This window comes from Drosophila miranda, chromosome XL, assembly GCF_003369915.1.
Source record: "Drosophila miranda strain MSH22 chromosome XL, D.miranda_PacBio2.1, whole genome shotgun sequence".
NCBI lineage: Eukaryota > Metazoa > Arthropoda > Insecta > Diptera > Drosophilidae > Drosophila > Drosophila miranda.
Genome location: NC_046673.1, coordinates 4,952,732 through 4,966,480, shown reverse-complemented (window position 1 = coordinate 4,966,480; position 13,749 = coordinate 4,952,732). Strand labels below are relative to the sequence as shown.

The 13,749-nt window shown below is 47.5% G+C and overlaps 1 protein-coding gene across 1 annotated transcript; it reads right to left on the bottom strand.

Annotated features, from left to right (window-relative positions):
* Positions 1–2,847: 2,847 nt before the first annotated feature.
* LOC117188405 lies at positions 2,848–4,621 on the bottom strand. The gene is made up of 2 exons (XM_033392241.1): positions 3,156–4,621; positions 2,848–3,085 (listed from the first exon to the last, which is right to left on the bottom strand). Exons 1-2 carry the CDS (start codon positions 4,236–4,238, stop codon positions 3,056–3,058), a joined length of 1,113 nt encoding a protein of 370 aa, XP_033248132.1. The 5' UTR covers positions 4,239–4,621; the 3' UTR covers positions 2,848–3,055.
* Positions 4,622–13,749: the final 9,128 nt, after the last annotated feature.

Sequence of the window (13,749 nt, the reverse complement as noted above, 5' to 3'; positions counted from 1 at the left end):
TTTAGTAAATCTGAAACCTTTCCTTTTTGTACGACCCCAAACAACATTCTGCTCGGGTGTTCACTAATTGTTCTTTGAATTGTGTTGTTCATCGCGTGTTCTACTGTTTCCACTACCATATCCCAATGTAATCCTTTTTCCGGGTCAACAAGCTTTGCAATCATGGGTCCCAAACTTCTGTTCACCCTTTCTACCTGCCCGTTGGCCTGTGGCGACCCTGTTGCTATCTTTACGTGTTTAACATTGCTCTGTTCTAAGAATTCTTCAAACTCTTTTGACGTGAAACAGCTTCCTCTGTCTGACACAATGCATCTGGGTCTACTGTAAGCTCGGAAATAATCTTTCATTGCAATTACTGCTTCCTTTGTGCTAGTGGTTTTGGTCGTATAAAGTCTTACGAATTTGGTGAACGCGTCTATTACTACTAAAACATGTTTGTTGGCCCTGCCTTTGTCGACTGGCCCGAAATGGTCGATATGTACTACCTCGAATGGTCCTGACCCTTTTGGTATGTTGTGTAAAAACCCTTCCTCTTTTCCGTGTTTTGCTGAGTACGCTATGCATTTTAGACAGTTTTCAATGTGTCGCTTGGCTTTATACCTTACGTTTGAGATCCAGTAGCTTTTCGATATAGCGTCGGTCATCTTGTCTATACCGACGTGCCCTAGTTCATCGTGGTACTTATAGAGTACGTGGCCTTCCATTTCCTCGGGTACGCAGAATAGGATAGTATTGTTATCTTTTTTCCTGTATATTATTCCGTTTCTCATCTCATAATGTTTGTGTTCTGATTTCTGTAACGTTTCTCTCAGCTCCATCAGTTTGTTATCTCTGTTTTGGCATATAATTAAATTTTCTTCAAAGGTGTTTGTGTCTACCGTGAGTATCTGAACGGCTCTGCTTAGCGCATCTACGTGTTGCATTCTACTTCCTGACCTGTGTTCTAACTTGTAGTCATAATTTTGTAACTCTAACGCCCAGCGGGCAATGCGTGGATTGAGTTCTTTTTTGTTTAGAGTCATAGTTAGCGCGTTGCAGTCTGTCACTATTTTGAAGGGTATGCCTTGCACGTATACTCTAAACCGTTGTAGTGCATAAATTATCGCTAGTGTCTCCAGTTCAAAGCTGTGGTATTTTGCTTCGGTAATTGTTGTCCGCTTGGAGAAATAAAACACCGGGTGCATTCTGCCATCACCCTTCTTCTGCATTAGAATTGACCCGAAACCTAACGAACTTGCATCGCAATGTAATTCTGTCGGATCTCTGGGATTGTAAAGTGCCAAGATCGGTGCTTCCAACAAATTACTTTTGAGTTGTTCGAAACATTCTAGTTCTACGATACCGAATTCAAACTTCCTGTCTTTTTTGACCAAATCATAAAGGGGCTTAGCTTTCGTAGAAAAATCTTTTACGAACCGTCTAAAGTAAGAACATAACCCTAAGAAACTCTGCACTTCGTTCGTTTTCGTGGGGACTGGGAACCCTTTTACTGCCTGTAATCCCTTCGTATCTGGTTTAATTCCGTTACCCGATATGGAATAGCCCAGGTACTTAACTTCTGACTGTAAGAATTCGCATTTATCAATCCTTAATTCAAGTTTATTCTCTACCAATCGTCTCATCACTTCTTGTAAAATTTCCATGTGACTATCACTATCTTTTGTTGCTACCATAATATCGTCCATGTATATTATAACTTTGTCTTCCTTTACCATATCTGCAAAAATGTTGTTTGTGAATCTTTGAAACACCGCCGATGCATTTCGTAACCCGAACGGCATCCTCAACCATTCGTATTGTCCCATGGGGGTCGTGAACGATGTGTATTTAACTGAATCTTTATGCATAAATACGTGGAAGTATCCATTCTTCAGGTCTAACTTGGTGAAAAGTCTTTTCCCTGACAGTTTATCTAGTAGGTCGTCTATCAGAGGTGTTGGGTAATTGTCCTTTATCATACCTTTATTAAGTGTGCGATAATCGACGCACAGTCTCAACTCTCCCGAATTCTTTTTTACCAGTACTATAGGCGAAACGTATTCTGACTCACTGGTTCTGATGTAACCTTTTTCTGTGTATTCGTCTATCATTTTCTGTACTTGGGCTTTTTCGCTATACGACAGTCTTCTAGGTGGGCAATGAAACGGTTTTTCGTGTTCGAAATTCAACTTCATTTCCCACTTGGTTTGTGGTAAGTTTGGTCTTTCTGCGTTTACATACGCTGTCCTAAACATGTATTTAAGTCGTCCTGCGAGTTCTTGGCTACAATCTGTCCCTACTTTCAACTCCCAGTCGTTTTCTTTGTCTCGATACTGGCTTGGTAGTTCGTTGAAATTGGTTTTTACGCTCTCGCAGGTATCGCTGTCTTCCAGACACTCAACCATTGCAGAACACTCATTTTCTACCTTGCCTCCACTTTCTACTTCATGCTTATTCTCTTTATCACCCTCATCTTTAACTTCACATTCATATTCTCCTAAACACTCATTCTCTATTTTCCACTCATTTTTTTCTAAACACTCATTTTCTCCTAAACACTCATTTTCTTCTAAACACTCATTTTCTCCTAAACACTCATTTTCTTCTAAACACTCATTTTCTCCTAAACACTCATTTTCTTCTAAACACTCATTTTTTTCTAAACACTCATTTTTTATTTCACACTCGTTTTTTGTCTCACTCTCCTTCTCCTTGCAAATGTCACTTACAATTTTAAATTTGCATAAATTCATAAAATCCCTACCTAACACAGCCTCATAGCCCATCGACTCGTCTGCCACTACTAGTAATTCAAAGTTGATTCGATTTTTGTTAATAATTACAAAACTGGGTATTTTACCAAAGATGTTAAGTTTGCTATTACTTAGTCCAACATAAGCGTAATCCGCATTTTTATTCAAAATAAATTCAATTTCTCTGTTTTTCTTGTCTTTGTTAAACTTATATAAACTTAAATCATCTTCTTTGATTTCGTTCGAACTTAATCGTGAGCGCTCTTCCACTTTATTTAGGTTATTTTCCGACTGGTGCTCTAGACACGATAACTTCATAAAACTTATTGGGCTCCCTGAGTCGATGAGGCAATCTAAGGACAAGCATTTGTTATTGTAATTGCTAATGTATATATTAAATTTGTATATATAATCGTTATGTACCTTGTACTTCTTTTCGTCACAGTGTGACACCTGGTGACTCATGCTGCCGCATCCGTAGCACGCTCCTCTTTCGCGCTTGGGCTTGCGGCACTCCCCTGCCACGTGGCCCAAAGAGTTGCAGTTGTAGCAGCGAATGGGTGTTGGCGAGGCTCCAGTGTTTGCCCCTTCAGTTGAACCGTACTTCTTTGGCAGCATGATCTTCTCGAACGCCTTGAGTAGTTGATATGGAGCGCCAAAGCACTGCATGTGGGCTTGCCTACGCAGGCCTACATCTGGGATACCTTCGATGACTCCGTCAATAAACTCCTCGTCGTCAATGACTATGCGGGATGCCAGCGACACTTTGGCGTTGAAGTACATCGAGAACTCCTCGCCACGTGCCCATGAACGGGACTCGAACTTGCGACGGAGCAACAGTTTGCTTTCCTTGGGATGGAAAGTGTCTTCCATGACGTTCAACAATTGATCGATTGGCAGCGACATGTGCTCCGGACTCGAATGCAGCCACACCAATGCTTTGTCCTTAAGCTTCGACATTAGCAGCATTAGTAGCTTCTCATCCTTCAGTTTGTTCACTTTTGCGACGGCCTTAAACTGCGCGATCCAAGTTGTGACGTCATCGTTGTTTCCAGAAATGTTGCCATGATATGTTGGCAACATGTCTTTGGCGGCATTTAGCAACATGACGCCAGCGTCATTGCTGGCGGCTGGTGTTGTGTTCTCTCCTCTCCCTTCCTTCTCCCTCTCGCTCTGCAGCTTCAGCAGCTCGATTTGCAGTTTTAACATTTCAACCTCTGCTCGATATTCGCCATGGTTGTTGTTGTGCCCAGGCGCTTGCGGTGCTTTTTCGTTCTTCTCTTTGCGTTCGCTCTTCGTCGAGTCTTGATCTGCGGCCGCCTCATCTTCCCTCTCGTTCTCGCATGTTTCGGCTGCCGGTGGTCCCTGTCCCCGCAGCTCTACTGGTATTTCGTTAAGTCTCGCTGCCATGGCAGCTTTGCTTCCACCTTTTGGTAGATTGAGGGACTCCAGCCATTCGCGCAGCTGGGCGGCCGAGAACTCCTCCGTGCCGACCAAGTCCGACATGTTTTTTTTCAGCGATGGCGTCTTCGACGGACGAGATAATAAAAATTTTCGCTATTTTTCACTGGCGGCGATTGATCGTATCCCACTTCTGAAATTGTAGGCCGTCTAACCCGGGAATTGTAGTGACCAATATCGGTGCGTGAGTGAACTGTATAGGTATAAACACACAAACCCGGTGATTTAATGTAACTCTTTTTTATTAGCTGCGCGTCCGTCTCTCACAATCGCCATTTACAAAGTGCCCTCACTCTCTTCTCGATGTTTCTTATCCGATATCTCACTATTGGTATTTCCCACCGAGTGTATCGATGGTGCGGTAAATACCAATGCGCGCTGTATGCTATTTTAAATACTAGTTGAATGCCTCACTAATTATTACCTTGCTACACCTTCAACCTCAATATCTCTGTCGCGTAGACCTCCTGTTGAATGCTGCGAACGAGATGAATTAAAGCGTTGTCGAGCTCCTGCACACTCAGTGGTCCAGACAGTTTGTCCCCTTTGGCTTGAATGTTATGTATAAACCGTAGAACATATGCCATGACTGATATTAACCTGTCGTATGAGGACGAGTTTTGGATGAAGGCTTCTGGAGCCTCCGAGACTTGCACAGCATTTTGGAACAAAACTGACGGTTTCTCCTCGATTATAGTCCTGTCGATGTCCTGACTGGGAACTCCGTTTGCTGGCCATTGGCTTTCCGGCTGCTGTAGCCATGATGGTCCAGACCACCATAATGGATGTACTGCTAACTCTTGTGGTGTTAAGCCACGAGTTGCGCAGTCCGCTGGGTTTACCGCAGTAGGTACATGTCTCCACTGAGTTGATGTACTATGCTCCAAAATCTGTCCAACGCGATTTGACACAAAGGTTTGCCATCGGTGGGGATCTCCATTTATCCAAAACAAAACGATAGTAGCATCTGACCAATAGAAGGTTGCCATAGGTGGTCCTGCAGTGCGAAGTTGGTCCCGGATCCATTTTGCCAGTTTAACTGCCAGTAGCGCACCCGAAAGTTCGACTCGTGGAATTGTAATCGGTTTCGTGGGTGTGACTCGACTGCGTGCAGCTAGCAAATGAGTTTGAATCATTCCGTTTGGTAGCTCTGCACGAATATATGCACATGCTGCATACGCCAGTGATGATCCATCGCAGAAAACATGTAGCTGTAATGACGCAAGCTCGTGGATGTTGAAGCGCAGCCATCGTGGTACTTGAATTTGCTCGACATATGGCAAGTTCTGTATGAATCCCTGCCATCTATCAAGCAGTTCGGTTGGCAGCGGTTCATCCCAGTCCAGTTGTGCTAGGCTGCCATCGTTGCGTTTGATGCGGGCCATCCATGAGTCCTTGAGTATCGCCTTCGCGGTCATGACACAGGGCGTGATGAAACCTAATGGGTCGTACAGTCGGGCGACTGTGGAAAGTAAAGAACGTTTAGTATGTGCGTGACTGATTTCAAAATTTATCTTGAACCCAAAATAGTCTTGATGTGGATGCCAATAGAGGCCTAAGGTTTTAACGGGATCTTGGTACTCAAACTCTAATAATGTCTTATGAGATAAATGGTCTGGAGGTATGTCTTGTAGCAGAGAAGCGTCATTCGCAGACCACTTTCGAAGCTCCATTCCTGCTGATCGTAAGGCTCCGATCAATTGATTTTGAATTTCTAATGCTCCTTCGCGAGTGGAAGCTCCGCTTTGTACGTCGTCCACGTATATTTCGTGTCGAAGGACCCTTTCCGCGAGTGGGTATCGGTCTCGTTCATCCTGCGCCAGTTGATGTATGACGCGAATGGCTGTGTAAGGAGCTGAAGCGGTTCCAAACGTAACTGTGTTGAGATAATACTCAGCTACTTGGTTGTGTTCGTCATGCCAAAAGATGCGTTGATATTGCGAATCCTCTGCATTCATGTCAATGCATCTATACATCTTCTGAATGTCGGCAGCAAAAACAAAACGATGGAAACGCCAATTCAGGACCACGCCGGCTAGATCGTTTTGGAGCGCTGGTCCGGTGCATAGGACGTCATTGAGCGATTTTCCGTTTGACGTTTTACAGGAGGCGTCATATACTACTCTAACCTTAGTAGTGACACTTTCCTCTTTAAATACTGCGTGATGAGGCAAGGTGCAACATGTGGACTCGATTCCATTCTCCTTGCTAATGATGCAATGCTGCTGCTCCTTGGTTGTTACTTTGGTCACCTGGCCTAGTTGAAAGTACTCCTTCATGACTTCCGAATATTTGGCTTGCAGCTCCGGCTGCCTTTGGAATCTTCGTTGAAGCATTTGGAATCGATTAATCGCGATTTGACGTGATTTGCCTAGCACCTGCGAAGGGTCAAACAAACGCTTAAGTGGTAACCGTACCAAATACTTGCCGTTTCGTTGACGGATGTGAGTTCGTTTAAAATGCTCCTCGCACCATCGCTCTTCTGGTGTGAGCTGTTTTGCAGAACCGAGATGCTCCATTTCGAAGAATTTCTGGACGAGATTCTCTAGCCTGTTGTGGTGACATCTAATGGTGACAGCGTGTGAGCGTGTGGAAGTGGCTCGACCAAAGACTATCCAGCCCAGCTGGGTGTGCTGTGCAATTGGTTGGTTCTCCGTTCCTCTGCGGATATCTGAAAGCAGGATCTGTGGGATTACGTCCGCTCCCAGCAGAAGATCAATCCGTTGTGATTTGTAAAACCTGGGATCGGCGAGTTCTATTCCGTTCAAATGAGGACATTGCTGCAATTTGATGGATTTTGAAGGTAATTGCGATGTAAGCGTTTTAAGTATAAACGCAGTATCAATGGTAGTACAAAACTGCGAAGTACAAGAACTTAATGCCAATTCTGTAGTGTAGGTACACCTGTTCTTGGAGGTGGTCCCAACTCCAGCAATTTCTGCCGAAATTGGATGCCGCTTGAGGTTGAGAGCCTGCACTGTGTGCTCTGTAATGAGGGTTCCTTCCGAGCCTGAATCCACTAACGCACGTACCACCGCTGATTGACCAGTGTGGGGGTTGTGGATTGTGACCAGGGCAGTGGCCAGAAGGACAGTGCTGGGTTCGTGATGCGTTGCCGTAGCGGAGACTAGTTGCGCAGAGTGTGTTCTCACAGACGAGTCGGTCGCTGCAGACTGTGGATGACCACCGGAACTAGTGTTGGGAACAACTGGGAGAGGCTGTGCAGTGCTCTGAGTAGGAAGTGGGGTCCTAGCGTAGAGTTGCGTAGGTGTAGCCCTGCCAGATGAGTCGCTCGTTGTATACTGCCAAGAGTTACCGGAACGAGCGCTATGGGAGGCTGCGTGAGGCTGTGTTGCCACCTGAGCAGGAGTTGGGAAGTGCAGCAGTGTATGGTGTCTTTGACCACACTGCGTGCAGTTCCTTTTACTGGTACATTTTGAAAGTGCATGGGAACGGCTCAGACAGTTGAGGCATGCCTTTGCATGATCGACGATGGCTTTCCTTGCAAAGCAGTCCTTGGACAAAAGGTCCGGGCAATGCCGAAGATTGTGACTGTCGCTACAGTGAGGGCAGCGAGTGTGTTCGGCAACCGCAGTCTTGGCGTGGAAACTGTTGCCCTTGTATGTTACGTTGCCAACTGACTTCTTCGGGTGCCTTTGATTGACAGGCTGCGGCACAGGTGTCCGCGTCGTGGAGTGGCCTCGGTTTTCGAACACATCGATGCTGACGAGACGGTCGTTGAGAAATGATTGTAGCTGAGAAAAGGTGGCAAGTTCGGCAGAGCTACCGAGATGGAGCTCCCAAGCTTGCAGTGTCGTGCTTGGCAGTCTGGAAGTGAGATGATGAGCCATCCAATGCTGAACATCTAGATTCTTGAAAGCATTGAGACAAACCGTCGCAACATTAAGCATATGTTTTATATCAGCAGACTGCTCCTTTGTCAACTGTGGCAAGTCATACAAACCGTTCATATGGTACATAAACTGCAGCCGTTTGTTGTCGTATCGCTTGAGGACGAGACTCCAAGCTGTTGCATAGTTATTTCCCGCAAGCGCCATCTGCTGAATATCCTCGTCGCGATCCGAGGGAAGAGCTTGCTTCAGGAAATGAAACCTTTGGACGTCGGACAGTTTCTGGTTGTTATGGATGAGTTGAACAAATGCATCGTGAAATGCCGGCCAATCCACAAACTTGCCTGTAAATGTCGGTACAGGTAGCTTGGGCAATTGCACTGATGATACGGATGGATTTGCTGGCTCCGGATTCTGCTGTACCGGTGCTGCTCTTGGACATACATTTTCGTAGGCCTCTGATATGATGCTGAATGCCGTTGTATAGTCTTCATCAAAGCGAAAGGCCACTTCGCTGGACACATAACTATGCGTACTTGGACATCGAAGTATTAGCAAACGTTGATGATTTTGCTCAAATTCACCTAAGAACCGTTGCAAAGTTTGTAAGCGCGTTTGAAAATAAGCTTTTGTTTTCCGATCTGCGCCATCCTTTCTGAAATTACGCACCATTTGATTAACCCTCGCAATGAGATTTGTCTGAATAACACTGAGATTGTCGATCTCCACCTGAGGATCGGCTTCGAGGTCGTGGGACTCGGCTGTTGACATGTTGCTGTTATATGTGTATGTACCTTTCTCACCCTTAGTTGCACTCTCTTTGACCTTGTACAAAATACCCACAACGAAACACTTACTCTGGTACTCGGGAGTGCTTCTCTTTGCTTAAAGCGTAGCTTAAGAGAACTTGCGAGTCGTTGTTGTTGGTGTTGTCCGAGCGGAGAGCAGAAACTGTGCTACTGTGAGCGTTGAGCTGAGGCCTTGTGTCTAGAGATGATGTGCAGCAACAGAACGCTCGTTGGTCTCTTGGTCTCTGCTTTGCACGAGAGAGAGGCTGCTGTCTAACCGTCGGCTTGTGTTGTTGTTGTGTGCTACTGTCCAGGCGCAGAGCTATCGTCTGGTCTTCTTTGTCCCTGCTTCGTGCGAGAGATAGCGGCTGTTGGATAAACCGTTGGTTTGCGTTGTGTTTGCCGTTTACAGTTGCAGCCGGTAAAATATGATTTTATTTGTACATTTAACTGAACGCGGAACGAGGTAGAATCATATGCGTATAGTACGAATTAAACGCGGTTCCCCTCATGGGCCACCAAAAATGTTGTGAAATCCTCGATACGAGATTTCAATGTTGAGCAGAAATGCTCTGGGGAATCTTTGCGTTTAATAATGTACTACACGATATAGACAATTCGAGATTTATTCATTTGGACTTCAATCAACTTAAACTTTAATCTTAATCGCGTATAGAGTACAATGTAATGGGTAATACGGGTTTAAGCGCGGCCGGCTGCAACTGCTAATTGTCGTTGTGATTTCGTCGAAACGCAAACGAAGACTCTTCATGGTGATCGGAAACGAGGTTACGCCGCCCTAGCATGAAACGACGCAGTTCTCCGAGTGGGCAATCGCAGTTAGAGCGCTCTCACTCTCTTTGTAGTTTAACCCTTAGAAAACCGTCCACCCAATACTCATTTTGAGTATCGGGTATAAAAAGAAAATGTCTTGATCCCTCACAAAAATTTCTCAGCTAGCATCTCTTAATGCGCTTTCGCCGAGGGACCACAACACAAAAAAAAAGTGAGTAAATAAAAACCTTAAAACGGAGTCATTTCAATAATCGGTTCGATAATGAAAATTTGCTAAAATACACTTGTTCTACTGGGGGAAAAAAAAAAACAAAATCCTCTCTGCGTGTCGCCAGCGGTCACACCTCGGGCATGGCGGGAGCAGGCCATGTCAGTTGTAATACTACTGCCACAAAAACGACGCGTTGCAGGGTGAGCCGCGCGGGTGCCGTTGTCGACGCAGACTCGGACCCGGAGAGCGTGCTATCCATTAGCAAGACCGAAGAGGAAAGCCTTCTCCGCTCACCGGAACCAGGTACCAGCTCCCTGCGTAGGGAAGGGCCGAAGCGTTCCAGGGAGGGGATGAAGGCAAAAGCTCAGTATAAGGCGGCCCTCAAGTTACTGAGCCGGCTCCAGGGCAAGGCGGATATCTCCCAAGAGGAGAAGTCCAAGCTAGCCTGCGCTGAGCAACGGGTACAGGAGGGCCGCGAACACTACGCGCAGTTGCCCCAGATGAAGGCAACAAACGGTGGATTCGCCAACAAGGTGGAGGAGATGTTGGCCACCAAGAGGCAACGCTCGATCGAGAGTGCTGCCAATAACACTCCGGCGAGCAAGAGGCAACGCGGGCCCAAGGTGACCACCCCACAGCCGAAGACGAGGAAGCCGAGACAGAAGGCCATGAGCGAGGTGTCCAAGAGACATCTCATTGTGGCCTTGATCGATCGCAGCGATGAGAACGGGAAGATGACGGCGGCGCAGTGGAAGTTAGTCCACTCGCAGCTCGTCGAGGCACTATTCTCGCGAATGGAGGAGGACCCCAGCGCTCCCATGCCCACGTTCGATGGAGCGGGATGGCTGAACGGGGTCAAAATCCTCAAATGTAATGATGACCCAACGCGGCAGTGGCTGGTGCAGAAGGTGCCCCTACTGGAAGCTCCGTGGGAGGGGGCCAAGCTGGAGGTGGTAGACAGGGAGCTGATCCCGTCCATACCAAAGGCGAAGGTGCTCTTCCCCATTGCTGTCCAGGGGGAGCGAGCACTGAAGCTGCTGCAGAGGCAAAATCCGGACTTGCCAACGGCTGACTAGAAGGTTCTGCACGCCGGTAGCCCACTACCCAACGAGGGGGGCCAGCACGTGATCCTTCAGATCAGCAAGGAGGCGGAGGACATCTTGTATCCCCAGTTCGGGAAGATGGCGTGGGGCGTAGGTAGCGTATACCTACGGCTGAAAAAACGCCACCCCGAGGACAAAGATGCGTACACCCTCCAGGCAGGCGAGGTCGAAAAGGACCTAGGTCTGGAGACCATAGTGGAGGCCGCCCAGGGTCTTGCGCTGGACGACTCGGAGGAGGAGGAGGACGGTGACTTGACAATCATAGTCAACCCGTCGTGCGAGGTTGAGTTAGCCACCCATGACACTAAGGGTGCTGCAACTCAATCTTCATAAAAGCAAGGTAGCGTCGGCGGAGCTCCTCATTGCCATGGAGCAAGGGCCCGCCGACATAGCTTTAATCCAGGAGCCGTGGATTGCGTCAGGCAACTCTGTGGCCGGACTAAAGTCCTCAAATTACAACTTTCTCTACTCAACATCGGTAAGCAGGAACAGAGCCGCCGTACTCGTACGGAAGGGAATCCATGCTCATCTTATGTCTCATTACAGCACGGATGACCTGACGGGGGTGATGCTGGAGAGCGAGGAAAAGCGCATAATGGCAGCTTCCTGCTACATGGCACACGACAGGCCCGCCCCACCGGAAGAAATTAGGAGTCTGGTGACAGAAGCCGGCTCCAAAAATCTCCAACTCTTCATCGGCGCAGACGCCAACGCCCATCACAATGTGTGGGGAAGCCCCGACATCAACGATAGAGGTGAGTCACTCCTAGACTTTATCTTATCCACTAACTTACACGTAACAAACGTGGGGGAGGAACACACCTTCGTGGGTCCCACCTTGTCAAACGTGCTAGACCTAACCTCGAAGACCATCCTTCTCAGACCATAAGTACATTCAGTTCAAGTGCGAATTCAAACACTCTTCGAAGATAACAGTCTATAGAAACCCCCGGAACACAAACTGGGAAAAGTTTAAAAAGACAGTTACTTCGAAGCTCGCGAATCCGGGCTCAGTGAAATCCGCGGAGGATATAGAGAAGTCCCTAAAGACCATATCCAACGAGTTACTGAACGCCTACCATGCATCGTGCAAACCCTCGAGAACTTCTGCTCCAACATCGAGAAAGTGCCCGAAACCGCTAGGCTCCGGAAGCTGCTTTCAAAGCAGCCCACAGTACAGAGCCAACTAAAACTAGACAACGGACAGTGGACAGAGGGCAGTAAAGAAGCCCTAACAGCACTAATGGAGGCGCACTTCCCTGGGTGCACCGAGGTCACTGACGCCAAGGAGCATCGGAACAGCACCACCCAATAGGTCTGTTAACCACTAAGAGAATCCACTGGGCCATAGACTCCTTCGCGGGCATAAAAGCACCAGGACTGGACGGGATATTCCCAGCCATGATGCAGTTGACCAAAGAGGTTATTACCCCATGGCTCTTCGCAATATACTCAGCATGCCTAAGTACAGGCTATATCCCCATCCAATGGAGAACCTCGAGAGTGGTCTTCCTCCCTAAGGCAGGAAAGTGCAGCCACGTGAGTCCCAAGGATTACAGACCGATAAGCCTTACCTCCTTTATACTAAAAACACTAGAAAAGCTGTTGGATTTGCACATCAGGAATGAGGTAGGGGGACTGAGGTCAACAAACCAACACGCCTACACCAAAGGAAAATCAGTGGAGACGGCACTACACCCGCTAGTAGCCACCATCGAGAGCGCCCTTCACAACAAAAAGTATGCATTGGGAGCATTTGTGGACATCTCTGGAGCATTCAACAACGTGGCCACAACCGCAATAACAAGTCACCTAGAAGCGAATAACATACACCCTGCAATCAACGTCTGGATCAAAAACCTCCTAAGTTGTAGACGGGTGCAATCGGAGTGGGGCACTGCTTCCATGGTAAAGGGGGCACACAGAGGCACACCTCAGGGAGGAGTCCTGTCGCCACTACTGGTGTTTGGTGTTTGGTGGTCGACGACCTCATTAAGAGATTTGAAAGGAAGGCCCCAAAGATAACTGCTTATGCAGACGACATAAGCATACTTATTACGGGTGTATGTCCATCGACCCTCAGCTCCTTAATGGAACGTACACTCAGGGAGATACGTGAGTGGGGGGAAGAGGTAGGACTCAGTATCAACGCGGACAAGACGGGTCCGTCATCTGTAACGCTTGGATCAGCCGAGAGAGCTAGTTCGCAGCGCCATCTAGTGGTCGGCACCGTAATGGCCGTGGCAGAGCATACACCCTCTATGGGCTAGGTTTGGGAGGTCACGAAAAGGGGCATAGGAAAGGGTGATAGATTTAACAGCCCAGATTGTCAACTTTCTCTGGCATTTCCCTTGTTCTATGAGAGGGCCCGAAGGTTCTAGCATGTTGAGGGGCTTGGCCTCGGTCTCTTCCCGTTTTGGCGCTCGACCCGAGCATTCGTTTTCTTTTATCAGAAAAAAAAAATATATTTTTTATCTAAGTGCTTCAGAAACGAGAAAGTCTCGAGTTAATCCGGCGTTAGTTTTTCCAAGCTAGGTAAGATGGAGAAGGGGAGAAAGTAATTGGTCAAACTAGTTAGATGATTTCATCCACATAGGACCAGCTATTGGCGCAGTTTATACGGCAGAAGAGGAACGCCGTGTCGCCGCATTTTCATTACAATACCGACCCTGTTCAGCTTCACGGATCCAAAGACGCCGAGGCGTCGAGTAGATCGAGAGACCGAGGGACGCAAAAGAGGTCCAGAGGAGCAGCCGAAGCTGCGGTGGAAAATTTACAGGCCCAAGTACCCGGGCACCAACGACGCTA